This window comes from Danio rerio, chromosome 24, assembly GCF_052040795.2.
Source record: "Danio rerio strain M-AB ecotype USA chromosome 24, GRCz13ab, whole genome shotgun sequence".
In the NCBI taxonomy this organism is placed as follows: Eukaryota; Metazoa; Chordata; class Actinopteri; order Cypriniformes; family Danionidae; genus Danio; species Danio rerio.
The window spans coordinates 7,187,896-7,213,647 of NC_141044.1; the positions used below are offsets into that span (position 1 = coordinate 7,187,896).

A 25,752-nucleotide genomic window follows, 5' to 3' on the forward strand; every position below is an offset into this window, starting at 1 on the left:
ATAGTAAAAAAATTTAATTAATAAATTTGCCAAATTTACTTAGGCAGCCATTAATATACAGTACCAGGCCGTCCAAGTAAAGTCTGTGTATGGGAAGCATTGATATGTGCAGTTACATTTATGTTAGAGATTTCACAATGGTTTCAAACATGACTATAAGTCAGAATTATCTGTTCTCTAATGCTCATCTTATCAGTGCCATGAGAATAACGTGATACTTTGTCATCATATTCTAGATGATCTTATTTAAAATTATCTGCTGAACTTTTAACTAACTTTTAATGAACTACTGAGCTTTTTTTTTTTTCTCTTGCCCCAGATGCAAGCTAAAAATTGCATTACCATTGTCAGTGGCATCCATTACACAATCTGTTCGAATAAACTAGTAGACATAACCACTAAAACCCAAATGACATGTAGAATTAATTTGAGCAAAGCCTCAAGGCATTTGAATCAATTATAATGTATTACTATCAGCTCATCTAATCTGTGTCTGAACATGAAGGTACGGGGTGAGGCAAAAGGCATGATGAAATATTCATCTTTTGTAAACTCATTATTTTGCTTGCAGACTGGCCCACAGTTGTCTTGGTGAGTAGTGATGGATGGCTTTGGATTGGACTGTCGACGAAAAAAACTGAATGGTATGGTATGGGGAAAGAAATGTCTTCTATAATAGGGTATACTGTATACAGGAATCAAAAAATTAAATTCAATACCTTTTAAAACCTTTTTAAAGACCATTTTCATGCATTTTAGGAAAGCATCACCACTTTGTTTCAACCAGTGACTTTTAAACTTACAGTATATTTAAATACTGATTGTAAGAAAGCACAAGAAAAGTTTTAGGGCTAGGCGCAAAGTCTAAAGCTCATGGTTCAAAAACATTACGGGTACAAATAAACTTTTGCTATTTTAAGGACGAAAACATACGCTATGTGTCTGGTCTAACAGGGTTGTGCTTATTTTCTTAATGAGTTATGGGTGTGTTTTGAGCAGAACGTGCATAAAACCAATCAGGGTCTCACCTCCTATTCCCTTTAAGAGTCAGTTGCATCATGCCATGGAGCATTTGCTATTTATATGGCAGACTTTGTAAGTGGAAAAACTGAACGCTTCACTAGCAGGAAAACAGTTAACAGACCATCTGCAGCGAGGATAAAGAACGAGCCTCCTCCATTCAGCCTCTTTACTTTCCCTTTACTTTTACTCTTTACTACTTTACTTTCTCCTTTACTCACTCCACTGAAGACATCCATTAATCTACATATTTAGTTTTGTTTGTTTAGCGCAAAGATTTGTTTCAAAACTATTTCAAAATTTAGTTCAAATTTCCAGCAAACTAATAAAAGAACAATAATAATGAAGTGTGGTCAAAAAAACTGAGTTATATCCAAACACACATTCAATTCTTATGCCCCATATGGTGATGCATATGTCTCCAAAACCTGACAGATGAACGAATCTAAACTAGTTTTTATTAAAACAAATATAAATATGGATAGAATAAATAATACTGCTAATAATAACATGCGCTGGACTTTAGACCAGCTTTTACTTGGTCAATGGCGCAGTCTATTTCAGTTTCTCAAAATAGCAACATGCCAACAATGCGCCTTAACACACCTTCTTTTTAGACCGGCACACCCATGAGTCAACAATGTGGCGCAAATGGATTTGCTTTTTAAACAACATAGTGCAAAACTTGAAAATTAGGGTTGAGCTGGTCTGACAATAGCAACAAAGCGTGTCAAACATGTTGCGCAGGGTGTGTGATAGATGATACATTGATAGATAATGTGATGACACATTTTGTAGAAATTAAAAACAGACATTCAGATGTTTCTTCTTTAACCAAAACTAAAAACAATCGCTGTATGCACTGCAACACCTTTTCATTCTTCTTCCTTCAAAACCAAGAAACAATTTACTAATTTTGGTCACACTTTATTTTACGGTACAATTTGTGCTATTAATAAAACATTAACTATGATTTTTGCCTCAATAAACACTTAATTTGCTGCTTATTATTAGTTATTAGGATATTAGTTGGGTTTAGGAATTAGGCAGGATTAGGGATGAAGAATAAGATCATGCACTGACTTTATAAGTACTAAAAAAAACAGTCAATATTATAATAATAGTCAGGTAATAAACCACTAATTAACAGTGAGAATTGGTACATAAACTAAAGTGTTACCCTATTTGTATTCCTGTTTTAAAGAGACAAAATTCAAAGTCAAAGGAAACTCAATTACTGCTGGTCTGGTGAGCTATGATAGAGCCACATCTGAGTATTAAATGTTAAAAGGACCACTTCCTTTTAACTTTCAGCCAACTAGTCCCGAATATACTCTCTCCAGCTAGACTGGTCCAAAAACTTAACACTTTGATCTAAGCTTCTCTTCATATTCAAATTAAGAAAAGCTTGCAAATTAACAGAACGCACAAATTTTAGGTTGCATTCAGCATTTAAAAACCATATTTCACAAATCATAGTTCATATTTAAGAGTTCTTTATGAGACTGCTATGAAATATGTGCCATAGAAGCTGTAAATTGAAATAACTATACATATTTATTTGTTTATTTATTTATTGATTGATTTATTTAAAGTATGCCAGGATTTCTACAGATTTCATCAAGTCAAATGTAAGACTTTTAAAGACATTTTTAAGACTCCTACTCTTTAAAAACTATAATAAACTGAATTTATGCACAACAGTATGTCCAGGTCAATGTCCTCACCACATACACTGTATGAAATGCTGGGTTCCACACAGTTCCATTGTGTTTTCCCAAAACAAATGACCTAAGTTATCTTAGGTCTTATCTTATTCTATCTTGTTTCGATTTTTAATAAATAGTTTGAACAAGCAGCAAAAGAGTTTTGGGCTGTATGGTCTATAAATAAATGGAGATTCATATTGGTAAATAGAGGTTTAAATAGAGTTTTGCTAAAAGTTTTATTGAGATAAATTGTAGCTGATTGAATGGGTGTTGGCCTGACTGGGAAACTTTACATGAAAATAGGAAAATTAAGACCCGTTTAAAATAATTTGAGACCTACAAGACAATATTCAGTGAATTAAAGAATTTTCAAAGCCTTCAATTTTGTTGAACACAAATTAAAGACATTTTAAGACCCCACAGACACCCTGGTATGTGTGCATATGACCATGGACCACCATCTTATTGCACATGTATATTTGTGGAAAAAAGACAGCCTGATCTCACAATCCATTTTATCTTTTGTAAGTTTAGTAGCTAAATTGTAGCAATCATATGCACTAAATTATTATTATTATTATTATTATTATTATTATTATTATTATTATTGCTTTTTCAAACTGCCCATTAAAAATAAGCTGAAGCAACACAATTTTTTAGATTTCATTTGGACAACTTAACTTTTTATGTTTAATCCACATAAATTTGTTAAAAGTGTTAAGTTAACTTGTGTTGGGACAACATGAATGAATTGTGCGGAACCCTGCATTTTTTTACAGAGTCAGTTTAGTCGTACGAAAATGTATGATTTTTAAAGTTGTACGAATGAGATTGTACAAATTCATATGAATTAGCCATTAAATTAAATAAAAATTACAAATTACCTTAAGACTTTTTCTTTTATGACAAATATGATTAGAATACTAAGTAACTTCCACGAAGACATTTAGTAAATTTTCTTCTGTAAATTTACCAAAACATAATTTTTGATTAGTAAAACGATTTTATATTTATTTTGTTTATTTAAATTTTGAACCCTCAAATCGAAATCTCAGCCAGAAACGCTCCAATCATAACAAACCATACATCAACGGAGAGCTTATTTATCCTGCTTTATTCAAACTCTTATGATTGATTTTGTGGCCATTTATCTATATTTGCACATACAATAAATATATTTTTTTCTGATCTATTTCCAAAGGAAAGAGTTCAACTATGCTATTGCAAGCAGTATTTTCTTTTTCTTTTTTCATATTTTTTGAAGCATTCAAGAGGGAAATGTCTGCGATATCATAGATTTTTCTTGTTCTTCAGAGTGCAAAAATAAGCCAGCAGAAAGCAATCAATTTCGTTTGTGGATGGGAATGGGTTTTTTGAAAGATAAAAGGCCAAATGTGCACCTCTCCCCCAACTTGTTGTTTGCTACACCGGTCTGATGTGATGCTCTCATCAGACGGAGAATTGAAAGGTGCAACTTTCTCCACACCCACTTTCTAAAGTGCAGGTAGTGTGATGTATTATGATGACTCTATTTTTTGTCTTTTCATTTTGTGCCTGGAATATCTGAAATATTTCCCCTTTTACTTTAAAAAATGCTAAATATACAAGTTTAATACACTTTGACTGAATTATAGCATTATTCTAGAAGTGCTTTATTGGGTATATCAACAACAGTGGGATGTTATCTTGCTTGTCTGAGTTTGCAGACCATATTATGTGAATGCTGACGAATTGAAAGTGGGCAGTGAAACAGTAAAAGAGTCAAACTGTTTTCACATGCTTTAGGAACGCTCAAAGCAAGGTTTTCCAACTAGCTCAGAGCATAAAATGGAAAATTTAAAGTTAAGGTCACGTTTATTCCAGCTTAACATTAAGGTTAGGTCGATAGATGATGCCATCACAATGCTGAACCAGCATCGCGATCCTCCGCCCGGCCACAAAAAATACATTCAAAAAATACACACTGCCCTGTTTACACTAATACATTTTAGTTTTAAAATGGCATTTTAGAATGAAAACGATCCACATCCACACTGGCGTTTTGCCTAGCATTCCTCAAAAGATCTCCATCCACACTATACAGCTAAAAACGCACATCTCGTGATCACACACACTGTCATGCGCTTGTCTGAGCTCCAGGCAGTAGGTGTTTTGAGCACAAAACCAGCAGTGCACGTTGGACAGTTTATCAAGGATGTATCTCTGGATCAGGTCTCACTATAGTTTTAAACGTGATATTTAATTAATCTTGTCTCTAACTAACAACTCTTACATCTTTTGAATCTATCAGGTAACAAGTCACTGTGAAAGTACACAGCTTTCAATCTTTCGCTTTCATGCTTGTACTTAGTAATTTTAGCGAAAATGTCAGATACGTTTGGTTGGTTGCTGTTGGTTGTGCACCTTTTTTACCAACCAAGTTTGTCGACGCCATTATAACAACACAGATCACTCTGCCTATTCATGTCAGAGTCTCGCAGAAAAAGCGATTGACAGGTGGTAATTTGTGTTTAACCTATTTTGATTTATTTATGATGGGTAAAACAAAGACCATGCAGGTCAGGAAGAAACGGTAGGCTACAAATGATAATTTGTTATGAATTAATGAATTATTCATAACAAATTAATTCACCGCCGCCTACAACGACGATGCCATCGTCCATCGCGATGGTTCGCTTTACACAACGTACGATGCCAAATTGATCGACATCACCCAACCCTACTTGACATAAGCCAAAGTGTGATGCTTTGGCTTCTATTTTGCATTGTTTCATTCATAATTAATCATTAGTCAATAATTAAACAACTTTTTCCAAACAGCAATTTGTTTTTGTTTTCAGTGTCTGATCAGAAAATTCTAGCTATGTTATGTCTACACACACTATATAAAATGCTGGGTTCCACAAAATCGATTTGTGTTGGTCCTGTCACGATGGGCTTACAAAATACAAGAGATATCCAAGTGCAGCAATAGAAGTTTTAATAATAAGGGGACAGGCCAGGTTCAAAAATCGAACAGAGACAAAAGTACAACCCAATAAACAAAAGTGTATCAAACAAAGTTAGAACAGGAATTCAAAAATATGATCATAACATAAAGCAAAGTGAACAAACAAACGAACCAAAACGATGAGTCAGTGAGTAGACTAGGTACAGATAAGAGCCGGACAAAACAAACCAGAATCGGCTGAACAGGGTGCACGAGCAAACAGCAAAAATCCAAAGGCAAACTAAACACAACATAACAAGGCTTATAAAGACAACAATAATTAGACAATGACAGACAGTTGGAAACAATTAGTGATCACGTGAACAACAAAACAGGAACAAACCAAAATATAACTAGTGTCCAGAATACCACAAGATGGCACTACAGCAGACGTGACAGGTCCAACATGAAGGAATTAAGTTACCTTAATACATTTTTTACACATGTAAGTGGACTGAACATGAAACCATTAAGTTGTCCCAAAATAAAACTCAATAATTGTAAATAATTAGTTTGAACAAACAGCAAACAATGTTTTGAGTGCATGCATTGATGTGTAAGTGATGTGAGAATGATGTAAAATATTTGCGATGCTAGTTCAAGGTGAGTAAGGACTCAAAATATGACTTATCACTGGAAAAGAACATTAGAAAGTATTTAAAAAAAAATCTCTCTGACGGTAAATGATTGTTTGTCCATGCATGAATATCGGATGGCTGCAAGAAATAACTTTATATTTACGTGCGCGTGTACCTCTTTAAATTGCATGCAGCACTGAATTGAGAAAAACATTACAGATGATGGATTCCCGCAAGCCTAATGAAACGCTGCGGATGCCAGATCCAGCTTTGAGAAACGACGGCCCACTTAAAGGTCACTATAAATCACGGACCTCTTTCCCCGCTTGTGCGCCGCACTCGTCCAGTGGGCCAACCCCAATCAAATAAACCGCTCAGCGGAGCCCAGACGCAAGCAAGCCCACATTTACCAGCATAAGCATTGGCTCTTTATCTGGATTTGTAGACATGCAGTCTTGTATGTTCAGCTCATTAGATTTATGCGTGACATTAACTGACACAGACATGTCACTCGTCCAACACAAGTCGAGCTGGTTAGTTTACAATCAATCCCTGAGAATAGGGCTGCACAATTTGGAAAAAAAAATCTAATTGTGATTTACCCTTTCAAAATTTTGATTTGTGATTTAAAATGTGATTTACTACCACTTCATATAAAGAGCTGCAGGTTTGATATGGTGGTTTTAAGAGCACCAAAGCACTTAAATCTGCAGCAATTTGGCTGTTTGCACCCTACACAATACAACAGAAATTTAAATACAGACATTCAGAAGCACAGAATAGTGCACTTACTGCACTCCAACGAAATGGTAAGGTTTTTAATCTAATTAATACATTTTAAAGCTCTTTAACATTATTAAATGTACATGCTGAATCACTGACATGTTTTGGCTTGCACTGAGTCAAAGTTCTGAAGTTTAATTTCAAACGGTTTATTTTATTTTCAAGATCTGAGGGGAACTATCTGCTGCTGCTTTCAGTAGTATGGCAATAAATAAAATGTAAAATGGCATTCAGATTCACATTAATAGCATTTAACACTGAATAAAGCACATGAGGTGTACCCGAGGTGATCATTGTCATATTTTTTGTTGTTCAGCAGCAAGAAATAGAAGTAACTTCTACAATATAAATTTCAAGTGTTGAACACGACTTTAATCAGCCTTTAGGCTCGATAGTCAGGCTCGCTCCTGATGATATCGTCAATCTGGCAACCTACCCTTTTGAATCAGAAGCGCAATACCTAGTTCAACCACTTGGTGTCAAACTTACAAACTGCACCTTTGAAAGCTCTTAAACATTGTTGGCATTTTTTTTCCAGTAAAGTTGTCGTCAAAAATTAAGAAAAGAACTACAGTATTTTGAATTTGATTAAATGATTTATATATAAAATTTTATATAAACTAAAGATATAGAAAACATTTACATTTAGTTACATTTTTCACATTGTTCAAGATAATGTGCTCATGAACTGTCACAACTTTCAAAAACTATATGCATGCTACCATATGTATAACTCATCGTAATAATCGCAGCTTTTTCCAAATAGCGATTTCAGATTATAAACGATTATTCGTGCAGGCCTACCTAAGAAGATGCCATGAAGGAACTGCAAGATATTTACAGTATGTATCTTAGTATGTAGCAGCAGAAGAACCTTTTTTTGTCCATAAAAGTGCAATCTATGTCATTATGTCACTATGCCTCCATTTGCTCCCCTTTGCCACTGAGTAATCAAAGTACCCATGAGTGGCCACTGCAATGCTCCCAATTATAGTAATCAAAGTGAAGTGCTGGACTATTACCAAGTTTGTTCTATATGGAAAAACATAACTCAAAGCAGCCAGACTCCAATGACCAACGAACAGTATATATATATATATATAAAACCTCAAAAACCTTAGAGCACTCTTGACTCTTAAGGGAATATCTATATTAGACACTCGAGCCCTATAAATTCATGCTTGAAATAATGATATTTTTTCTGTGCTTTATACCAAGAAGGGCTCTAATACCTATCCGTTAGCAATCGCATTCATCTCAATGACAGTTGCTTCGCTGACACACGCATGAAATTTACAATCCTGCCATCTTTGCTCAGGAAAATTACATCATGGCGGCGTAACAAAAAGCACAAATCTAAAAAAATAAATAAAAATATCAAAGGAAAAGAAAAAAAAAATCACACTGCTTACCTTCGCATTCTATACATTGTCATTCCTCATCTATTTTATTCCCTACCCAGGCTTACTGGAAATAAATGCCTTCACCAACTCTGGAACTTTTCTGTGCCTACCTTATGCATGCAATTGCCTGCAGTTCCCAAGTGAATTCTACACTAGTGGTAGTACAACAACTTTTCTTAAAGTACTCGTGAAATCCAAACTAACCGTACTAATTTCATTAGCTTACATTGCTAGTTTCGTGGTGAACAATTAATCTGTTCATGTCATTAAGAAAAAAAAAAAGTCTAAAATTGAAATCTGAAAATGCACTTCCATTAGCTTTTGGTTACATTCTCAGGTTATGTTCTTCTGAGGTATTGGGCATGGCTAACATACTTAACCACGCCCCTCCAACTGTCAGTTTTGCGTTATGATAACAAACAGAAATGATGAGGAGGAGGTGTCTGTTGTAATAACTCTCCCGAAACCCTTTTCCCAATCTTTCTAAATGAAATGCCTTCTTAACTACATCCAATCAGCTTGCAGAAGAAGAAAAAAAAAAGCCACACCCACTGGTTTCTCATTTAATATTTCATTTCTCAAGGAACTGCACCAAAACTAAAAAAAGGTCTTAGTGAATTAATTTTCACAGCAATTATTCTAACAGGGCAGATCAGGTAATTAGGGCGTACTCAGAGTATGTACACTTGCCTGGAAGCGGACTGAAGCATGCTTGTAACCATGCTGTCTTCCCCAACAGCCCGCACTCACATTGCATTCGGGCCAGAGCACGCTTACATCATCGATGATGCGCTGTTTAGTTTAAGAAGCGTTCTCGCTCAGCACAGTGGAGATTTCTTTAGTAATATTGTTTTAGTCGTTTGGGATGCGGTGACACACAGTCAAATACTTCATCGAACGGATCAGCAATTTTTGACGCTTATAAAACAACTATAAAGTTCTCGTGCTGCAGGAATTCGGAGGTTTACTAAATGTGCAGCTGTTGTGTAGTGAGGGGTTTGCGCCTTTAATAACCTACGACAGTTTGCGTTCACTGAACAGTGAGAATGATTAATAAAACCACATGAAACAGTCACGTCTCTTATTTAGTTTCGGGCACGCACATACTCTGGCACACCTCTTCCAACCAGGCAAGGATCAGCCAACTGAACTGCACCTGAGCCTCATTCAGAGCACTTCTCAAATGATTCGGGAAACGGGCCTGGGCATGGTTCGGATAGCATAGTGTGAGTGTGCCCTTAAAGCTGTGTGGTTCCTTGCACAGTGTTATAAACTCAAAAATGTTTTGATTTGTTTTAAAGATTACATCAAATATCTGTCTTTATATTGATAACTTTTCCAACATAGAGTTCACTTGTATGATACTTTCGCTCACCTGGTACAATGCTCCAATTGTAATGGGTGGGATTCGATTACACGTATCATGGACAGTTTTAGAGTAAAATTTGACTTTTGACATAGGAATGTCACAAAAAGGACAAATAAGTTTAATAAACTTATTTATATATATATATTTCTATATATATGGTAAACACAACAAATTCTCACTCCTGACTCGTCACATATTGACGCTTAATCGTCGCTGGGTGACACTCTGGGTACTCCTTCACCTATTTATGACAAGTGGGGTCCCCTGATGCTTTTGGTAGTTCACATTATACATCCCACTAAACAGACTGCATGTATTTATAAAATACGAATCATTTTATGAACATACTTACAGAAAAATACTATACTAAATAGAAATAGAAAAATACAGAAATTTAAATATACTACATAGCATATAAATATACTTTCAAAAATGTTTTGGAATACCAACCCCCCCTCTCTCTCTCTCTCTCTCTGAAAAATATAAATAAGCTTCAGGCCTTTAAAAGCGGACCACCAAATTATTATGACGCAATCCGTCACAAGGCACAGAGCAAGCCAATAAAATTTAAAGCAATTGGTGTCAAGACACAGAGGGAGCCAATAGCATTTGACAACCGAAACTAAAGGTAACACATTGTCTCTGGCAGTGAAATATTTGAATTTGTGACAACATCTGAGCTGTACGGCAAATGGAGACATCGACGCATTTATTCCTTCCAGAAATAACTTATGCTGCCTTGGAAGACTTTAAATATTCATATATTTTGAATAAACAGCGACTTTAGTTGTATCTGACTGCCATATCCCTATATGTGTTTTAAATTGACAAACGATTAGGTTAAGTGCTAGGATTTTGATTACTAGCTCATAAACGTGTTCATATGGACGTCCAGTGTTTTCCAGACTCCGGCACCTAGTCTGCAGCATTGAGAAATGGTCGTGTCTTACTGAGTTTGATTTCTTTCAAGGTTTTTTGCCTTCACTTTTGTCAATAGGTGAAGTTTTTTTTCTCGCCACTGTCGCCACTGGCTGGCTTGGTTTTGGGACTTGTGGAGCCTTGCATTAATGGCTTTGCTCTTCAGTGTTTGGACTTTCAGCAGAGAAAATTAAACCACACTTAACTAAACTGAACCGAACTTCAACCCTGAAAACTGGACTGACACAGTTTCAATTTCTAGAACTTCTATGTCAAGCTACTTTGACATAATCTACATTGTAAAAGCACTATAGAAATAAAGATTTTAATTTAGTAGTGTAATGCAGATAAGATAGTTTTGACGGTTTACTTTAGAAACTCTAGCACCTCAATAACAATTAATGTCATCAGTGTATAACCATACTTCCGTGAAACAATGTGTTGATTAAATGTTGCAACAGGTACCTATTTTTTATTGTTTATTCCATTACTTGATTTTGACTTGCTGTAGATTTACCTCCCATTTCGATATCCAATTAACGGAAACAGTCAAACTTCAACTGAATCACTAAAAACCAGTAGCATATTGTTCAGTCAGGAGGGTTTGTATCTTTAGCCGACGCTACTGATCAAACGTCGCTTTAAATCAGGCAGAGGTTCTTTGTCTGAGAACACAGTGTAAGCTCGAGAAATTCAACCATCTCGAACTCATGAGGATAACAAAAGCAGACAGGTTGTCAGATAGGTACACGGCTCAAACTGACATTTCTCATGGCTTACTGGACAAGGTTCTTGTTCCTACATGAAGGGTAAAATTGTGCATCTAGTGGTAAAAGTGTATTAGTCTATGTCTCAGTGGAGGACTCTCCTCAGCAATTTGTGTTTTACAATAATACAAACAACTTTTTTTCTCTCTCTCTCTCTCTCTACAAACAGTAAGCTCGCAAATACATGATTTCCTTTCAGTCATTGTTATTTGTTGTAATAAACTCCAACACTCAATTCAAAGTACATTTGTTTTCAAAATGTACAGCTTTTAACTTAATGTTGTTAATTTCTTTTTATTATGGTAGATTAATTCTGTCAGCATGAATGAAGTGTACAGGGCTGCGTTGCCCAAAAGCATCATATGCAATAAGTTGTAAAAGCAATGTGGAAAAAAAAAGTGTGACTGATCTTAATGTTTTGGCCTGTTTCCCCAAATACATTGAAATTTAAGTAGCACTTGAAAATCATTGCATATCTACAAGTACTCTGGAGTAATCATTAACCCCCATTTGTGCATCCTAAGAAGAAAAAGTTATGAGCACAAATCTGCTATTAACGTCAAGCATATCTAAGTGTGAACTCTTGAATAAAATGAAAAATGAAAATAACAACTGAACAAACAAACAAAACCGAACAAATAAAGTGAATAAATGAATCTTTAAATATGCTTGAAAGACTTGAAAAATACGGAGATTGGAAAACCTCAAATTAAATGTACTTGGCATTTATTATTATGCGTAACCTTATGTTCTTTAACCATAACGTTTTGTTTTTTTTGTTTGTTTGTTTTTTTTTTTTTGTAGTCTGTATAGGTTCTTTACATGTATCACGACTTATGTATCACGGTTAATTCAGAATACGACTTCATGTAAAGTTATATTTCAGCACTTTGGAAATGGACAGCGACTCCTAAGTAGCATGTATGTTATGTGCATTTTTGGGAAACGCATGTAGAATTGCAATGACGTTCGTAACCTTACACGTACAGAATGCTCTTTACAGCCAAGATACATCGTTATCGGGAAACCCGGGCCAGATAGTTATATTCTTAGGTATCAAATCGTTCTGAATTTCAACTGAATGAAGCTTGATACACTGTGAGGTTTGTGTCTGGACCTCAGTCTCTGCAGGTCACTGACAGATCGAGCCTGAAGCTGTAATATACCAATATTCCACTGCACTTTAGGTGCGATCAAATTTTAATGAATTCCCTCTCATGTGAACCCCGGACACTAAAGGTCACCTCTGTGGTTAATGCAGGCTAAAGCCCTAACATAAATAGATCCCATGTGTACTGCTCCACCAGGTTTGAAAGATGTTTAAATGTATATCCTACTGCAACTATTAAAGTTTTCAAACATTTTTACTGAGGATATAGAATTATTTGCTACTAAGTAGGGCTGAAAAATAAGCCGTTTGAGCATTGATATCGCAATGTTTGTATCCACAATAGTCACAACGCTGGATTAGATTATTTATTAAAGATAAAGATCCTATTAAATATATATTTTCGCTCTATATGCTTGTAATTTAATATACTTTATGCAGATGCACTGCACAGAAGAAGACTTGACCATCTAAGTGGATGTAAATTAATGAAATCTTTCCAAATAGATCTATTCAAATCATCTGGTGAAATTATATTCATATCACAATATGTATCCCAGCAAAACAAAATACTGCAATGTTACATTTTTCCAATATGGTGCATCCCAACTACTAAGATAAATCACTGAATCACCAAAAAATTGTACACATAAGCTCCGGTAAATCACTTTGATTGCACTATATCAAAACAGCATGTATAAATGCATGCAGATAGATCACATTATAAACAGTACTACTGTAAATAAAGGTGGCAAGGGACTACTTTTTGTTTTAAACCTAATATGCTACGCAGTGCCATGTTGTTCTTGACGTTAACATGCCAATGGTTGTTTTAGGCCAATATCATTTCAGTTGTTTATTAGATAATGGAATGACTGAAAGGTTGATTAACTACTACTAATAGTGATGATATATAAATATATATATATATATATATATATATATATATATATATATATATATACACATACATACAATAATGACCATGTTATATTACGTTTGAAGCACTATTTGTTTAACTTTTGTTTTGGCTCAATATGCTTGTAATTTAATATATGTGCAATTTATGCAGATGCACTGCATAGAAATACTTGATCATCATCTGGTAAAATTATACTCATGTCAAAATATGTATCACAGGAAAACAAAATATCCCAATATCACATTTTTCTAATATCGTGTCTGCGTACAACCAAGATAAATCAGAATCACGAAAACAAATTATACACACAAGCTCCTTTAAATCAATTTGATTGCACTGTATCAAAACAGTTCAAATGCATGCAGAGAGATCCCAAATAAACGTACATTATAAACAGTACTACTGTAAAAAGGTGGCAATAAGGGACCATTCTGAGTTTTAGACATAATATGGGATGTAATGCCATGCTGTTCTTGACACTAATGACAATATGTCAATGGTTGTTTTAGGCCATGGCTACGGTGCCAATATCATTGACTGAAAGGTTGATTAACTATTGATGTGTATACATATGTATATAGATAAATCATCATCACTATTAGTAGTAGTATTATTATATACTGCTAGTATGATGATATATTGGATTTGTCAAGTGTAAACTAAACATTTTGTCATGTTTGGCAATGACAACTTTTTTTCAACTTAATTTAATTTAATTCAACTTAATTTAATTTAATTTAGGCTTCTCTGACTTTGTGACATGATTTTGAAAAGTGTTTTAACATAAATAATGGGAATATCATGTTGTATGTTTTATGTATTAGAGATAACAAAAACGTGTTATTTAAATAACCTTACAGTGCCTTATAACTATATTGTACAACATATATTGATCATGTTTTATATAATCGTGTTAGCGTGCTGGTAGGACAACAAAGAAGTATTTCTTTGGTCATGAAGTGTAAATGAGAAACTGTTATTGATTCTGAGCTTTAAGAAAGAGAGGAAAAAACAAACGCCTAAACAAACAAGCCTGCTATTCACAGAAAGTCACTTCCAGCATCGCCTCTGAAACGCACTTGCGTGGTAATAAATATGTTCCGCTTACCATCATATTTCCCTGCATTTTGGCCGTTTCGATTAAATTCTTCTCCTTCATTTGGTCTCTTCGGTGTGATGGATGTGTTTGTCAGTATCGTTGTCTCGGCTGGTTCCGCCCGGTCCGGTTCCTTTTTCTCAGCACCCTGTTGAGCGCTTCGGGACTAAACTGCCTCTACAGTCATTCACCGACGGCTATTTCAGACGCCAACAGCGGACGGTAGTTCTCAGACAGACTCAACTGGGGCTCAGGACGGTTATTTGGTCGTTTCAGAGCGGGTTACGGTTTCTATCGCTCCCCGTCAACTCGACGCGAGTGTGAGTGAAGCTGCACATGACAATCCCGCTGCTGTGACAGGAACACGCCTCGCGCCTCTATCCTCTCAACTTTACTGCTGAGGTCGTTAAAATCTTTTTCTTTAACCATATAGAAATATGATATATGACAATATATGCAAATTACATATATAACATATATGTCATATGTGGCGCAGTGGGTAGCGCTGTCGCTTCACAGTAAGAAGGTCGCTGGTTCGAGCCTCTGCTGGGTCAGTTGGCATGTCTGTGTGGTGTTCCTGCCTGTTCTCCCCGTGTTCGCGTGGGTTTCCTCCGGGTGCTCCCTGTTTCCCCCACAGTCCAAAGACATTCGCTATGGGTTAATTGGATAGGCTAAATTGTCCTTAGTGTATGTCTGTGAATAAGAGAGTTTGGGTGTTTCCCAGTTATGGGTTGCAGCTAGAGGGGCATCCGCTGCGTGAAACATGCTGGATAAGTTGGCGGTTCATTCCGCCATGGCAACCCTCTGATTAATAAAGGGACTAAGCCGAAATTGAATGAATGAACTCATAAGTGATTCCTTTGGAAAATGAACATTTGTATCCATTTTTCAGTGAATATAGGCAATATATTTTGCATTTGAACAAAACAAATTTAATAAACAGATATATGTATTCAAATAATGTTTAGTCATTAAACATCTTTATTTATAGTTAATAGAGCTAAATGTATGTTTATTAGAGGGGAAAAACTAAAAACTTAAAAATGTTTTGTTTCTCTTGAATTTTGCTCTTTCTACATTTTTATTTGATATTTTTACCTCACATATAACTTTGTGTGTACAAATTTTGGACCATTATCATGAGTTATTTTCTTAGATTAGCTCCAGATTTGACTGCAGTACTGACTAATCTAATGTATATGTATATTACAAATATAATATAGTAAAGCCTCCTTTAGAAAATATTAATTTAAATGACAGATTTGAGAGAGGCGTACTCATATATGTTGAACATTGTATATATATGCAACATATGCAACATGTCATATATGCAACATATTTAAAAATACAACATACAATAACTGTTTATATATATTTTTAACCATTAAAATTGTGAATATGTGCATATATGTTCAAGTGTACTACCTATAATGTTGGAAATATGGACAATTGGATATAGGCTAATGCATTTAATAAACCGAGCAATTCCAGCGTTATGACATTTGGAGTAAAATCTAAAAGCATAAATTCACAGAAAGTACATGTTAACATTATGTTGAAACATTTGTTTATATTTTCCAAAATAACTAACCACAGGGTTATGGGATCAGAAAAATCTGTAAACATCTATTTGATATTTTAAATGAGGAAAACAAACATGCGTCATGGATGTGATGAAAAAAGTTAGCGAGTTTACAGTATAAGACATATTTTGAAGAAATTCTGTGAATGAAACTGCACAACCCAAAATAAATAATGTTAATCAAAAGAATAAGAGTTGACTCACTATTGAACAAAAACGATTATTTTATTTTATTATTTGACATTTTTTGCATTTATGACGAAAAGCTTTGTTATGGATGTGACATCTCTCCGTTTTGGATGTGACAGATGTGAAATTGGCACTTGTGTGATTTTGGTAAATCAAATATAATAGTTTGAAAACATTAACAGAGATGATTTTGAGTATTTTTAAAGCACTATAAAACTTGCTTGCACAAAAAAAAACAACGCAGAAATGGTTTATATATTTTGGTGAAAACCTCATTTTCTTTTCATGGCAATGTTGAGATTCACATGGAATTTCTCACAATATATTTGAACATATATACATACAGCATTTTTTTGTTAAAAATTTGAAAAAAAAAAAGATTTTGAAATATACGTTGCATGACATTTTGAACTTGTTTGTTATGTTATTTGCATATATTTTCATGTACCATATTTATAAATGGGTTATGTGATATGTAAATATGTATTGTGATTAATAAATCAATGTCTAACAAAGCAAAGAAAATGTATATGAATGATTATAGGATACGGAAGAGCATGTTGAAAAAAAATTCACCAGAATGTTTATTGGTACATAATATGGCTATACTGTCCTGACAGTGGTTTAAATTGATATAAGCTCTAAAAAATACAAATAAACAGAATAGCCATTGTGAGTAAGCTGTTCCCAAAACGCATTCATGTTTTATTCAGGTCAGAGCTATTTAAATATATATTTTTTTTCTTTCTTTTTTTCACTTTTCTGTCTGCCAGGAAAATATGAAATCTCTCGATTTCTGACATCCCTGTTCTTAACTCCAGCAGGCATCTAATGAAAGTCTCTGATAATGTTAGATGACCAAAGTGGCCACTGTGGTGTTGCCAGATATTTCAAAATCAAAACAAATCTCTGTTGAATAGATTTTCTTTTTTTTTTCTTTCTTTCTTCGATGTAAGTCTTTAGTTTTCTGTTGATGTCAGATGCCAATATTTCAAGCTCTGTTTATGAGAGCTTAATTAGATTAAGTGTTTTCAAAGTGTTTATAAAATGTACTCTATAGGGTCAAATATTAAACAATACATCCATTGAGTTAAAAAGTTTAATTTAAGTACAAAATAAAAATAAAAAATGGGGGTTTGGCCACATTTGACGTAACATTGGTTTAAAACAACCCAACATTTTTAGAGTGTAAGTGTTCAGGGTTCTTACACCTTTTCCAACTTCAAATTCCAGCACTTTTCACTTTGAAGCACTTTCAATCTGCATTTTTAGTGCATTTTTATGCATTTCCAGCACCTACAGGTAACAACCGAGATAAATTAGGTTTATATATGCTGTATGTACTTTTTCACATTTGAATCCATTGTGCTATATTTAAAAACACAATTTAACATTTCAATTTAAATTGTTGAATACTTTGGAGCATAGATTTATTGGTATAGTTCACCAAGTTCGCACTTGTATAGTTCGCACACATATGATCCCAAATATATTTTGAGCTCGCATCAATAAAATTTTGAGTGCATGCAACCAAAACAGTCACAATTTAGAGCCCTGCAATTTCAAATCAAAGCATTTTTCTAACTTTAAAAACACTATATTAAAAATCAAGCATTTTCCAGGAATTCCAGCACCCATACAAACCCAGAAGTGTTGCACAAACTGTCAATTTAAAAAAAAAATAGGCAGACTTTTATTCACCTTATTCTTTGCCGACGAGCGGGCGCAGCCATTTCAATCTTTTTGGCTCGAGACTTCCGGTCTCATTCACTTCCATTCATTTTTAGACATCAAAAACTGCTCGATTCGCTGTTTGATGTTGCAAACTGATATTTCCTTATTATATTATTCTACTTGGTCTGTATAGTCATGCAAATATTTGTTTGTAGAGCAAGTAGTTTGACCGTTTTCTGCCGTTTATTATTCCTAGTCATTTCTCCCATAGGCGACTGAATCGGAAGTTCTAAAATAATTGCCAAAACAGGCGCACTTCCGCATTTTAGAATAAGGTCAATATAATATATCAGTATAAAAGTTCACTCCTATAATCTTGCTAAACAAGATCCCAGTTTTTGATTCTTATAGAAGTATTCGATTGTTAGGAAAAACCGCATCCATTAGGGTCCACTGCTAATATAAGAAGACTACACAAAACATGAAAATGTTAGCATGCATTTCATCAGTATTAAAAGTTATTACCAGATGTGTATGATGTATACAATCACAAACAAATCTACAAATTATGAGAAACATATTCGGTTGGGAGATAATTGTTAAAACAATAATTATACATGTGGATATTCTCCATTTAAGTAAATAAATAATCAATTTGATCTGCAATTAGTTGCGTTCAAATTTCTTTGTTATTAACTCTGTTGTGTCATTATTCTAGTCTACTGAGCATGTTAATGTTTACAAACTTCCTTTGTGCTTTGATGCAAGCAGCAGTTTACCTGAAAGAGAAAATTGGTAGTAGAAGGTCATCTTTTATAATAACACGCACTACATGTCCTTCACAGAAATGCTGAGAATTCAACACTTTCTTGAATTATGAGAAACCATGGTCGGATAAAAATGCATAAAATTAAGCTTGTGCAAGTGTTTATAGTGGATTATGCCTCCTTTTACAATCTCTGATGTCTCTATAGTGTGTATATGAAGTTTCAGCTCAAATAACCCCACAAATAATGCTCTTTTAACTCTTTGAAACTACCCCTTTAAAGGCTTTGATCCAAATTTTGGTGTTTTGATGACTGTCGCTTTAAATTCAAATGATCCACGCCCTCTTTTTGAAAAAGGGAGGAGCTATAAACACCTATGTGTCAGCATAGCAGCAGATTTAAAGCTCTAATGGCAGTCGGCTGCTTCTTGCTAAGGGCTGTTTATGCTAATGAGGGAGAGATTGTCACTAATGGGCGGGGCTTTCCCACTTTGATGACACGGACAAAGGGATAATGTCAATCAAAGTGTTTCTGCAGACTGTTTTATGAAGTGTGATTATAAAAATAGAATTTATTAATTTTTAGCAATAGTGGCTGCCTATATTCTCACACTGTTGCCACATAAGTATGTTTAAACCCCTTATAAAAGTGTTTTTGCATAATAGGTAACCTTTTAAACCAGTTACAGTATCTCCTTGACAGTGTTCTTTACAGATAGATGACTTGCTGAGCAAATCAAATGTTCCAACCACAAACAGGCTTTAAGCTGGTTACAGTCAATTACTCCGGCAAAATTTATTGCTACTAATAAGTAAGAGTTTTTCCTGTCAAACCACCAGACAGCAGAGTCAGCCCTTCTAGGTCAGACCCTGGGTCAGAAAAAGCCTTTAATGCCTTTAAGTGTCATTTCTGACCAGTGCAGTAATTGCAAAAATAACCAGTTTGCAAACATTTCCCCCAGCCCATCTGTCACCGCTCAGACAAGTAGGTGCTTCTGCAAGTCTCGCACTATTGATGAATCTCGCTTATATAGACATCATAAGAACATCATTAAACATGTCTAGACTTTGATTAAATAATTCTGAAGTGTTTAATATATACAGTATATGTAGTAATGATCCTCAATCCTGATCCCGAAGTCTCACCAACACTGGTTTAAATACATTTAAAGGGATATCAAGAATGATATACCCTTAACCCTTGTGTGCTGTGATATTATTTTATCCAATTGCTTTTATCAACTCTGGACAAATTTACTACCCTTCCGTTATGTTTGTAGCTGTTTTCCCCATTGAATTCTATCGTAATTACTTTTTTTAATAGCATATTGTCACCATACTATCATGCATTCTTAATTGTTGGTGGTTTTCCCTGTTGGACGAGAAGTTCTCATTTTAAGTTCTCATTTTATTGATGGATACAGTTAACACAAAGGCCCAATCTCATTTTTTATTTTTGTACCACTACCTCTGCCCCTTCCCCTTGGCCCTTGAAACAGAGTATGAAGGGCAAAGGCTTTAAAATTTACCTTCTACGAACTGAGACAGCACTGCATCACGTGCACACTCCATCATATGTCACCGCATCTCTTGCTTCATATGAGATCGACGATGGAGACTGCTGTAGCTATTCCCGTTGCATTATTCCGTGTCTTTGTTTTGCTCATTTAACCCACCCAACACCAGTTTTGGCAATTATATTTCAGCACCCCGGGTTGCCTTGGGGGAAAACCGCATATTTCATACATTTAGTCTAAAAGGCTCTCAAGAGTATACATCCGTGACCAAAATGCGAACTCTGCTGGACATTAGCTCCAAAATGAGCTGCAAATTCACAGTTCCACCAATGCAATCTCACAGCAATTCGTAATTTTTTGATTTAGTGGCTAATTCGTATGAATTCGTATGATCTAATTCATACAATTTAGTACAATTTGCTCACCACCCAATGACGATTGGGGTTAGGGGTGGGGTTGTGTTCCACGCCCCTTTTTTAAAACTGTATATTTTTGTACGACTGAACTCGTATGAATTTGTACGAATTAGCCACTTAACTGACAAAAAGTAAAACACTTACGTTTCCTCGTGAGATCAGGCTGGTTCCACATGTGGTGGTTAATTAACAAATAGTATAAATATTACGAGCGTAAATATTAGGTAAGCAGGTTACATTGTAACCGTGTCTCCTAACAACACGCTAAGTGACGAGATACACAGTGATAAGCAATTTGGCTGTTTGCACCAGACGAAACACGACAGGAATTTAAATACAGCCATTCAGAAGCACAGAAAATGCACTCACTCACGAAATAGTAAGGTTTATAATCGAATTAATACATTTTAAACCTTTAACATTATTAAATGTACATGCTAAATCACTGTTAGTTTGCATTATTTTAGAGTTCTAAAGTTCCATTTTAGATGGTTTATTTTATTTTTAAGATCTAAGGTGAACTATATCTGCTGCGTACTTTTAGTATGGCAATAAATGTCACGTAAAATGGCATTTAAACTCACATTGTTAGCGTTTAACACTGAATAAACCACATGTGGTGTACCGCAAGTTACCGTATTTTATGTTTTGTCAGTTTAGTGGCTAATTCATATGAATTCATACAAGTTCAGTCGTACGAAATTGTACGATTTTAAAAAGGAGGCGTGGCACTGAACACCACCCCTTAACCCAACCATGATTGGGGGGTGAGCAAATCGTACTAAATTGTATGAATTAGATTGTACGAATTCATACGAATTAGCCACTCAATCAAAAAGTTACGAAGTACGAGTTTGTAATATATCCAATTGAGGTGTTTATTAGAGCAAAAACTACTTTTAATATGTAAAATATTTTCTCTATCGCGTGTAGTTGCTTTTATTTAGAACACGTTTTTTTATAAGCCTTTATTGTTAGACTCACGCCTGTAGGTCAATCTGGCAACCTGCGATTGCATTTGTTTTGATGCAGAAATGTAATACTTAGTTCAACCACTGGGTGTCCAACCTACATACCACATCTTTAAATATGTATGTAAATAAATAAATAAACAGCCTCCAGTATTTGTCAAAACTGTCATGCATTAGTAAATACGTCCAGTCTATATCCATCTTCGTCCATTGAGAGAGACTAACACTATCTCACAGCAATTCGTAACTTTTTGATTCAGTAGCTAATTTGTATGATCTCAATCGTACAATGTAGTATGATTTGTTTATCCCCCAATAGCGGTTAGGTTTAGGAGTGGGGTTTGATGCCATGCCTTCTTTTAAAAGTCATATTTTCGTTTGACTGAACTTGTAAGAATTAGCCACAAAACTGACAAAACGTAAAATAGCTGTAGAGACTGGTAATTATGGGGAGCCAGACACAAAGTGTGGGATGAAACAGCACGGTGTCATAGAGCTCGACAGTAAAATGAGGATGTGTATGCTCATGGCACAAAACAGATAATGTGAATACTAATTACAGCTGGATTGCACAGAATTTACGCATGCCTGGCTTGCTTCAACAAAACCGTCTATAAGCACCAGATCATTTAAATTGTATTACTTTTAATTAATTGTATATATTTATTTGTTTTTGAAGGTAACAACCACAAATCCACATTCTGTCAAAACAAAGGCGCTTATTTTTAGCAGTTCTACTTTAAAATGTTATGTTCAATTAAGTATATTATTACTTTATATATTAGTAATTTCTTTGTCAAATTAGTGTCTACACAATGATCTTAACTCAAATCATCACAAATACTGCAGAAGACCTATTGGAACCCACATCGATCCAATATTCTCATAGAAATCAGTCAAGTTTGGTAAAGGAAAAATCATGGTTTGGGGTTACATTTAATATGGGGATGTGTGAGAGATCTGCAGAGTGGATGGCAACATCAACAGCCTGAGGTGTCAAGACATTGGTGCAGCCCATTACATTACAAACCACAGGAGAGGGCAAATTCTTCAGCAGGATAGCGCTCCTTCTCACACTTCAGCCTCCACGTCAAAGTTCAGAAAAGCAAAAAAGGTCAAGGAGCTCCAAGATTGGCCAGCCCAGTTACCAGAAATGAACATTATTGAGCATGTCTGAGGTAATTTGATGAAGTAGTCATTGAAGATGAATTCAAAGAATCTTGAACTCTGGGAGTCTTTAAAGAATGCTTTCTCTGCCATTTCAGATGACTTTATTAACAAGTTATTTGAGTCATCGCAGAGATGTGGATGCTGTCGTCCAAGCTCATGGAAGTTTACACAATATTAATTATTTTTACACTGCAGCATGACCTCATATTCTATACATTATTTCTGTTAAGTGACAAGACTCTTGTCTATGCAAAGTCAGACCTTACTGTCCCAATTAAATAATTCCGAATTCAACTGTATTTTGATCAGTGTATTTCTTCAAATATCTCACTCTATACTGTGCTTCATTATCAAGTGACTCATGATAATTGCTTACGGTTGCTACTCATTGAGATTACACTAATAGACAAAGCTAAAGTTGTCATGCTATTTTTTCTGACACAATCATTTTATTTTGAACACATCCCAGTGGTGCATCCAGTTCACAATCAGTTACTATTCCATGTATGGGGCATACAGTACAGTATATATGCAGATATAAAAAGTTTCAAACTTTCTTAGGAAAGTTGCTGAGTTATTACAGAACAAAAATGCCATTTCAGTGCAGCCTATTGAGCGGCATCTCCTTAAAGACCAAGATTAAGAACCCAGGATTTAGAGCAATTTTAACACTGCCGTATTAGTATAAATTTAAAGGGGAAAAAATAATTAGGATTCCTTGTAGGCTGAGCAGACATACATGAAAGTGAGCCATTGGCCATTTGCATTTAGTGCACACCGATGACTTGCAAACCGAACATAAGGAGCCATAAAACAAAATATAAGAGAAAAACAGCTTGGAGGACATACTACCCTGAATAAATAAACTGTTGTTAACAAGGCTATTATGCTAATTTAAGAATTGAGGGACACAATCAATATATGGCAACATTGTGGAATGACTCCCTCAAGGACATTAATTACGTCTGCATAAAGAAAATAGAGTTTGCGACAATGTGGGAAATATAAAGCAAGGAGAAGGACAATGGTTTAAAGGCATTTTCTTTCTTTTTTCACTGTAGTTTGCAGTAACAAGTAGAAAATTAAAAACAAAAGTTTCTTACAAAGAAGGATGTTGAATGCCTGAATCACTGTGATCGGTGAGATTTTGGTAAATATTATATTATGTTTGGTTCAAAGATGAGCCTTTCCAACATAATATTTAAAGCGAAAGTTTATCCAAAAGTGAACATTTACTCACTATTTACTCAGCCTCAAGTGGTTCCAAACCTTTATGAGCATCTTTATTTTATTGTGTTAAACACAAAAGAAGTTATTTTTAAGAATGCTGAAAACCTGTAAACTACCTTCATAGTAGGAAAAACAAATACTAGGGACTTTAGTGGTTATGTGTTTTCAGCTTTCTTCAAAATATCTACCTTGTGTTCAATGAAAGAAAGAAACTCAAATAGATTTGTTTTTGTTTAGCTCGTTGTGTTTCATAAAACCCTAGAAATTTTTCAAGAATGTCTGTTTAAATGTAAAAAAAAAAGAAACAAGTTTGTTTTGTTTTGTGTGTTTTTCTTTTCTTTCATTTTTATTTAGTTTTGTTTTAGAAAATCTTAGAATATGTTCAGAAACGTTTGTTTAAAGGTTAAAAATCAAATAAAGGGTTTTAAGTTGTTTTGTTTTATGTTTTGTTTTTTGTTTTTACCTGTTTTGTTTCAGAAAATCTTAGAGGACGTTCAAGAACGTTTGTTTAAATGTAAAAAACAAGTAAAGGCGCTAAAGTTGTTTTGTTTTGTGTTGTGTTTTGCTTTGGAAAATATTAGAAAGTGTTCAAGAAAGTGTTTGTTTAAATGTAAAAAAAAAAAAAAACAATTGAAGGTTTTTGTTTAGTTTAATTTTGTTTTGGTAAATCTTAGAGATGTATGAATTCTAGAGTTCATGAACGTTTGTTTAAATGTAAAAACAAGTAAAGTGCTTTGTTTTGTTTTGTTTTGTTTTGTTTTGTTTTATTTTGTTTTGGAAAATCTTAGAGAATGTTTATGAATGTTGATTTAAATGTTAGAAGTAAAGGGTGTTAAGTTGTTTTGTTTCGTTTCATTTTGGAAAATCTTAGACAATGTTAAAAAAAGAAAAATGTTGAAAAAGTTTCCAATGTGGAAAATATAAAGCAAGAAGGACAATGGTTTAAATGCATTTTAATTAGTTAAAGTAATTAGTAATTAGTTAAAAAATTTAAAACAAAAGTTTCTCTGAAAATCTTAGAAGATGTTCAAGAACGTTTATTTAAATGCAAAACTATAAATTAGAAATTGCATAAAAGTAATCACTGTAAAAAAAAAAATGCTAGGCTCCACACAATTGATTTGAGTTGCCACATTATGAAAGAATTAATTTAACTTTAGTTTTTACAAATGTTAGTGGATTGAACAAAAACAATTAAGTTGTCCCCAAAAAGCTCCAAAATTGTGTTGTTTTAGCTTACTTTAAGTAGTTTGAACAAACCGAAATGTCATTTTTTTGTGTACATCTCAGTAGTTTTTGCTGCACAAATATATTTCAAGAGTTCACACTTAGCTGATGATTGATTATAAGCAAGTTTGGCATGCTCGAAGGTTCTTGAGCCCTGGGCTCCCTCCCGTTTGGAGGTAGAGAGGGTAGCCTCGAGCTCAGGTAGATCTCGACAACTCCCCTTTTTATAATAGCTAAAGATTAAGATTGAAGGCTATTAAATGATATGCTGCATTATTAGATTACCTGTTTTGAAATATAGATTTAATGATTAACTTGTAGTACATGTTTTTGGAATGTGGGAGGAAA

At 34.5% G+C, this 25,752-nt stretch overlaps 1 protein-coding gene across 2 annotated transcripts in view; it reads right to left on the minus strand.

Moving 5' to 3' along the window:
• The window catches only part of dpp6a (dipeptidyl-peptidase 6a), a 480,122-nt gene that overhangs the window by 407,324 nt on the left and 47,046 nt on the right, over positions 1–25,752 (minus strand). The window contains exon 1 of one of the 2 annotated variants that reach the window (XM_087309080.1): positions 14,675–14,984. The exons of the other annotated variant lie outside the window; for it this stretch is intronic. Within the exon in view, the coding sequence (XP_087165206.1) occupies positions 14,675–14,725 (51 nt within the window). The 5' untranslated portion in view covers positions 14,726–14,984. Of the gene's footprint in view, positions 1–14,674; positions 14,985–25,752 lie in introns of those variants that run through there. 2 annotated transcript variants of the gene reach the window in all.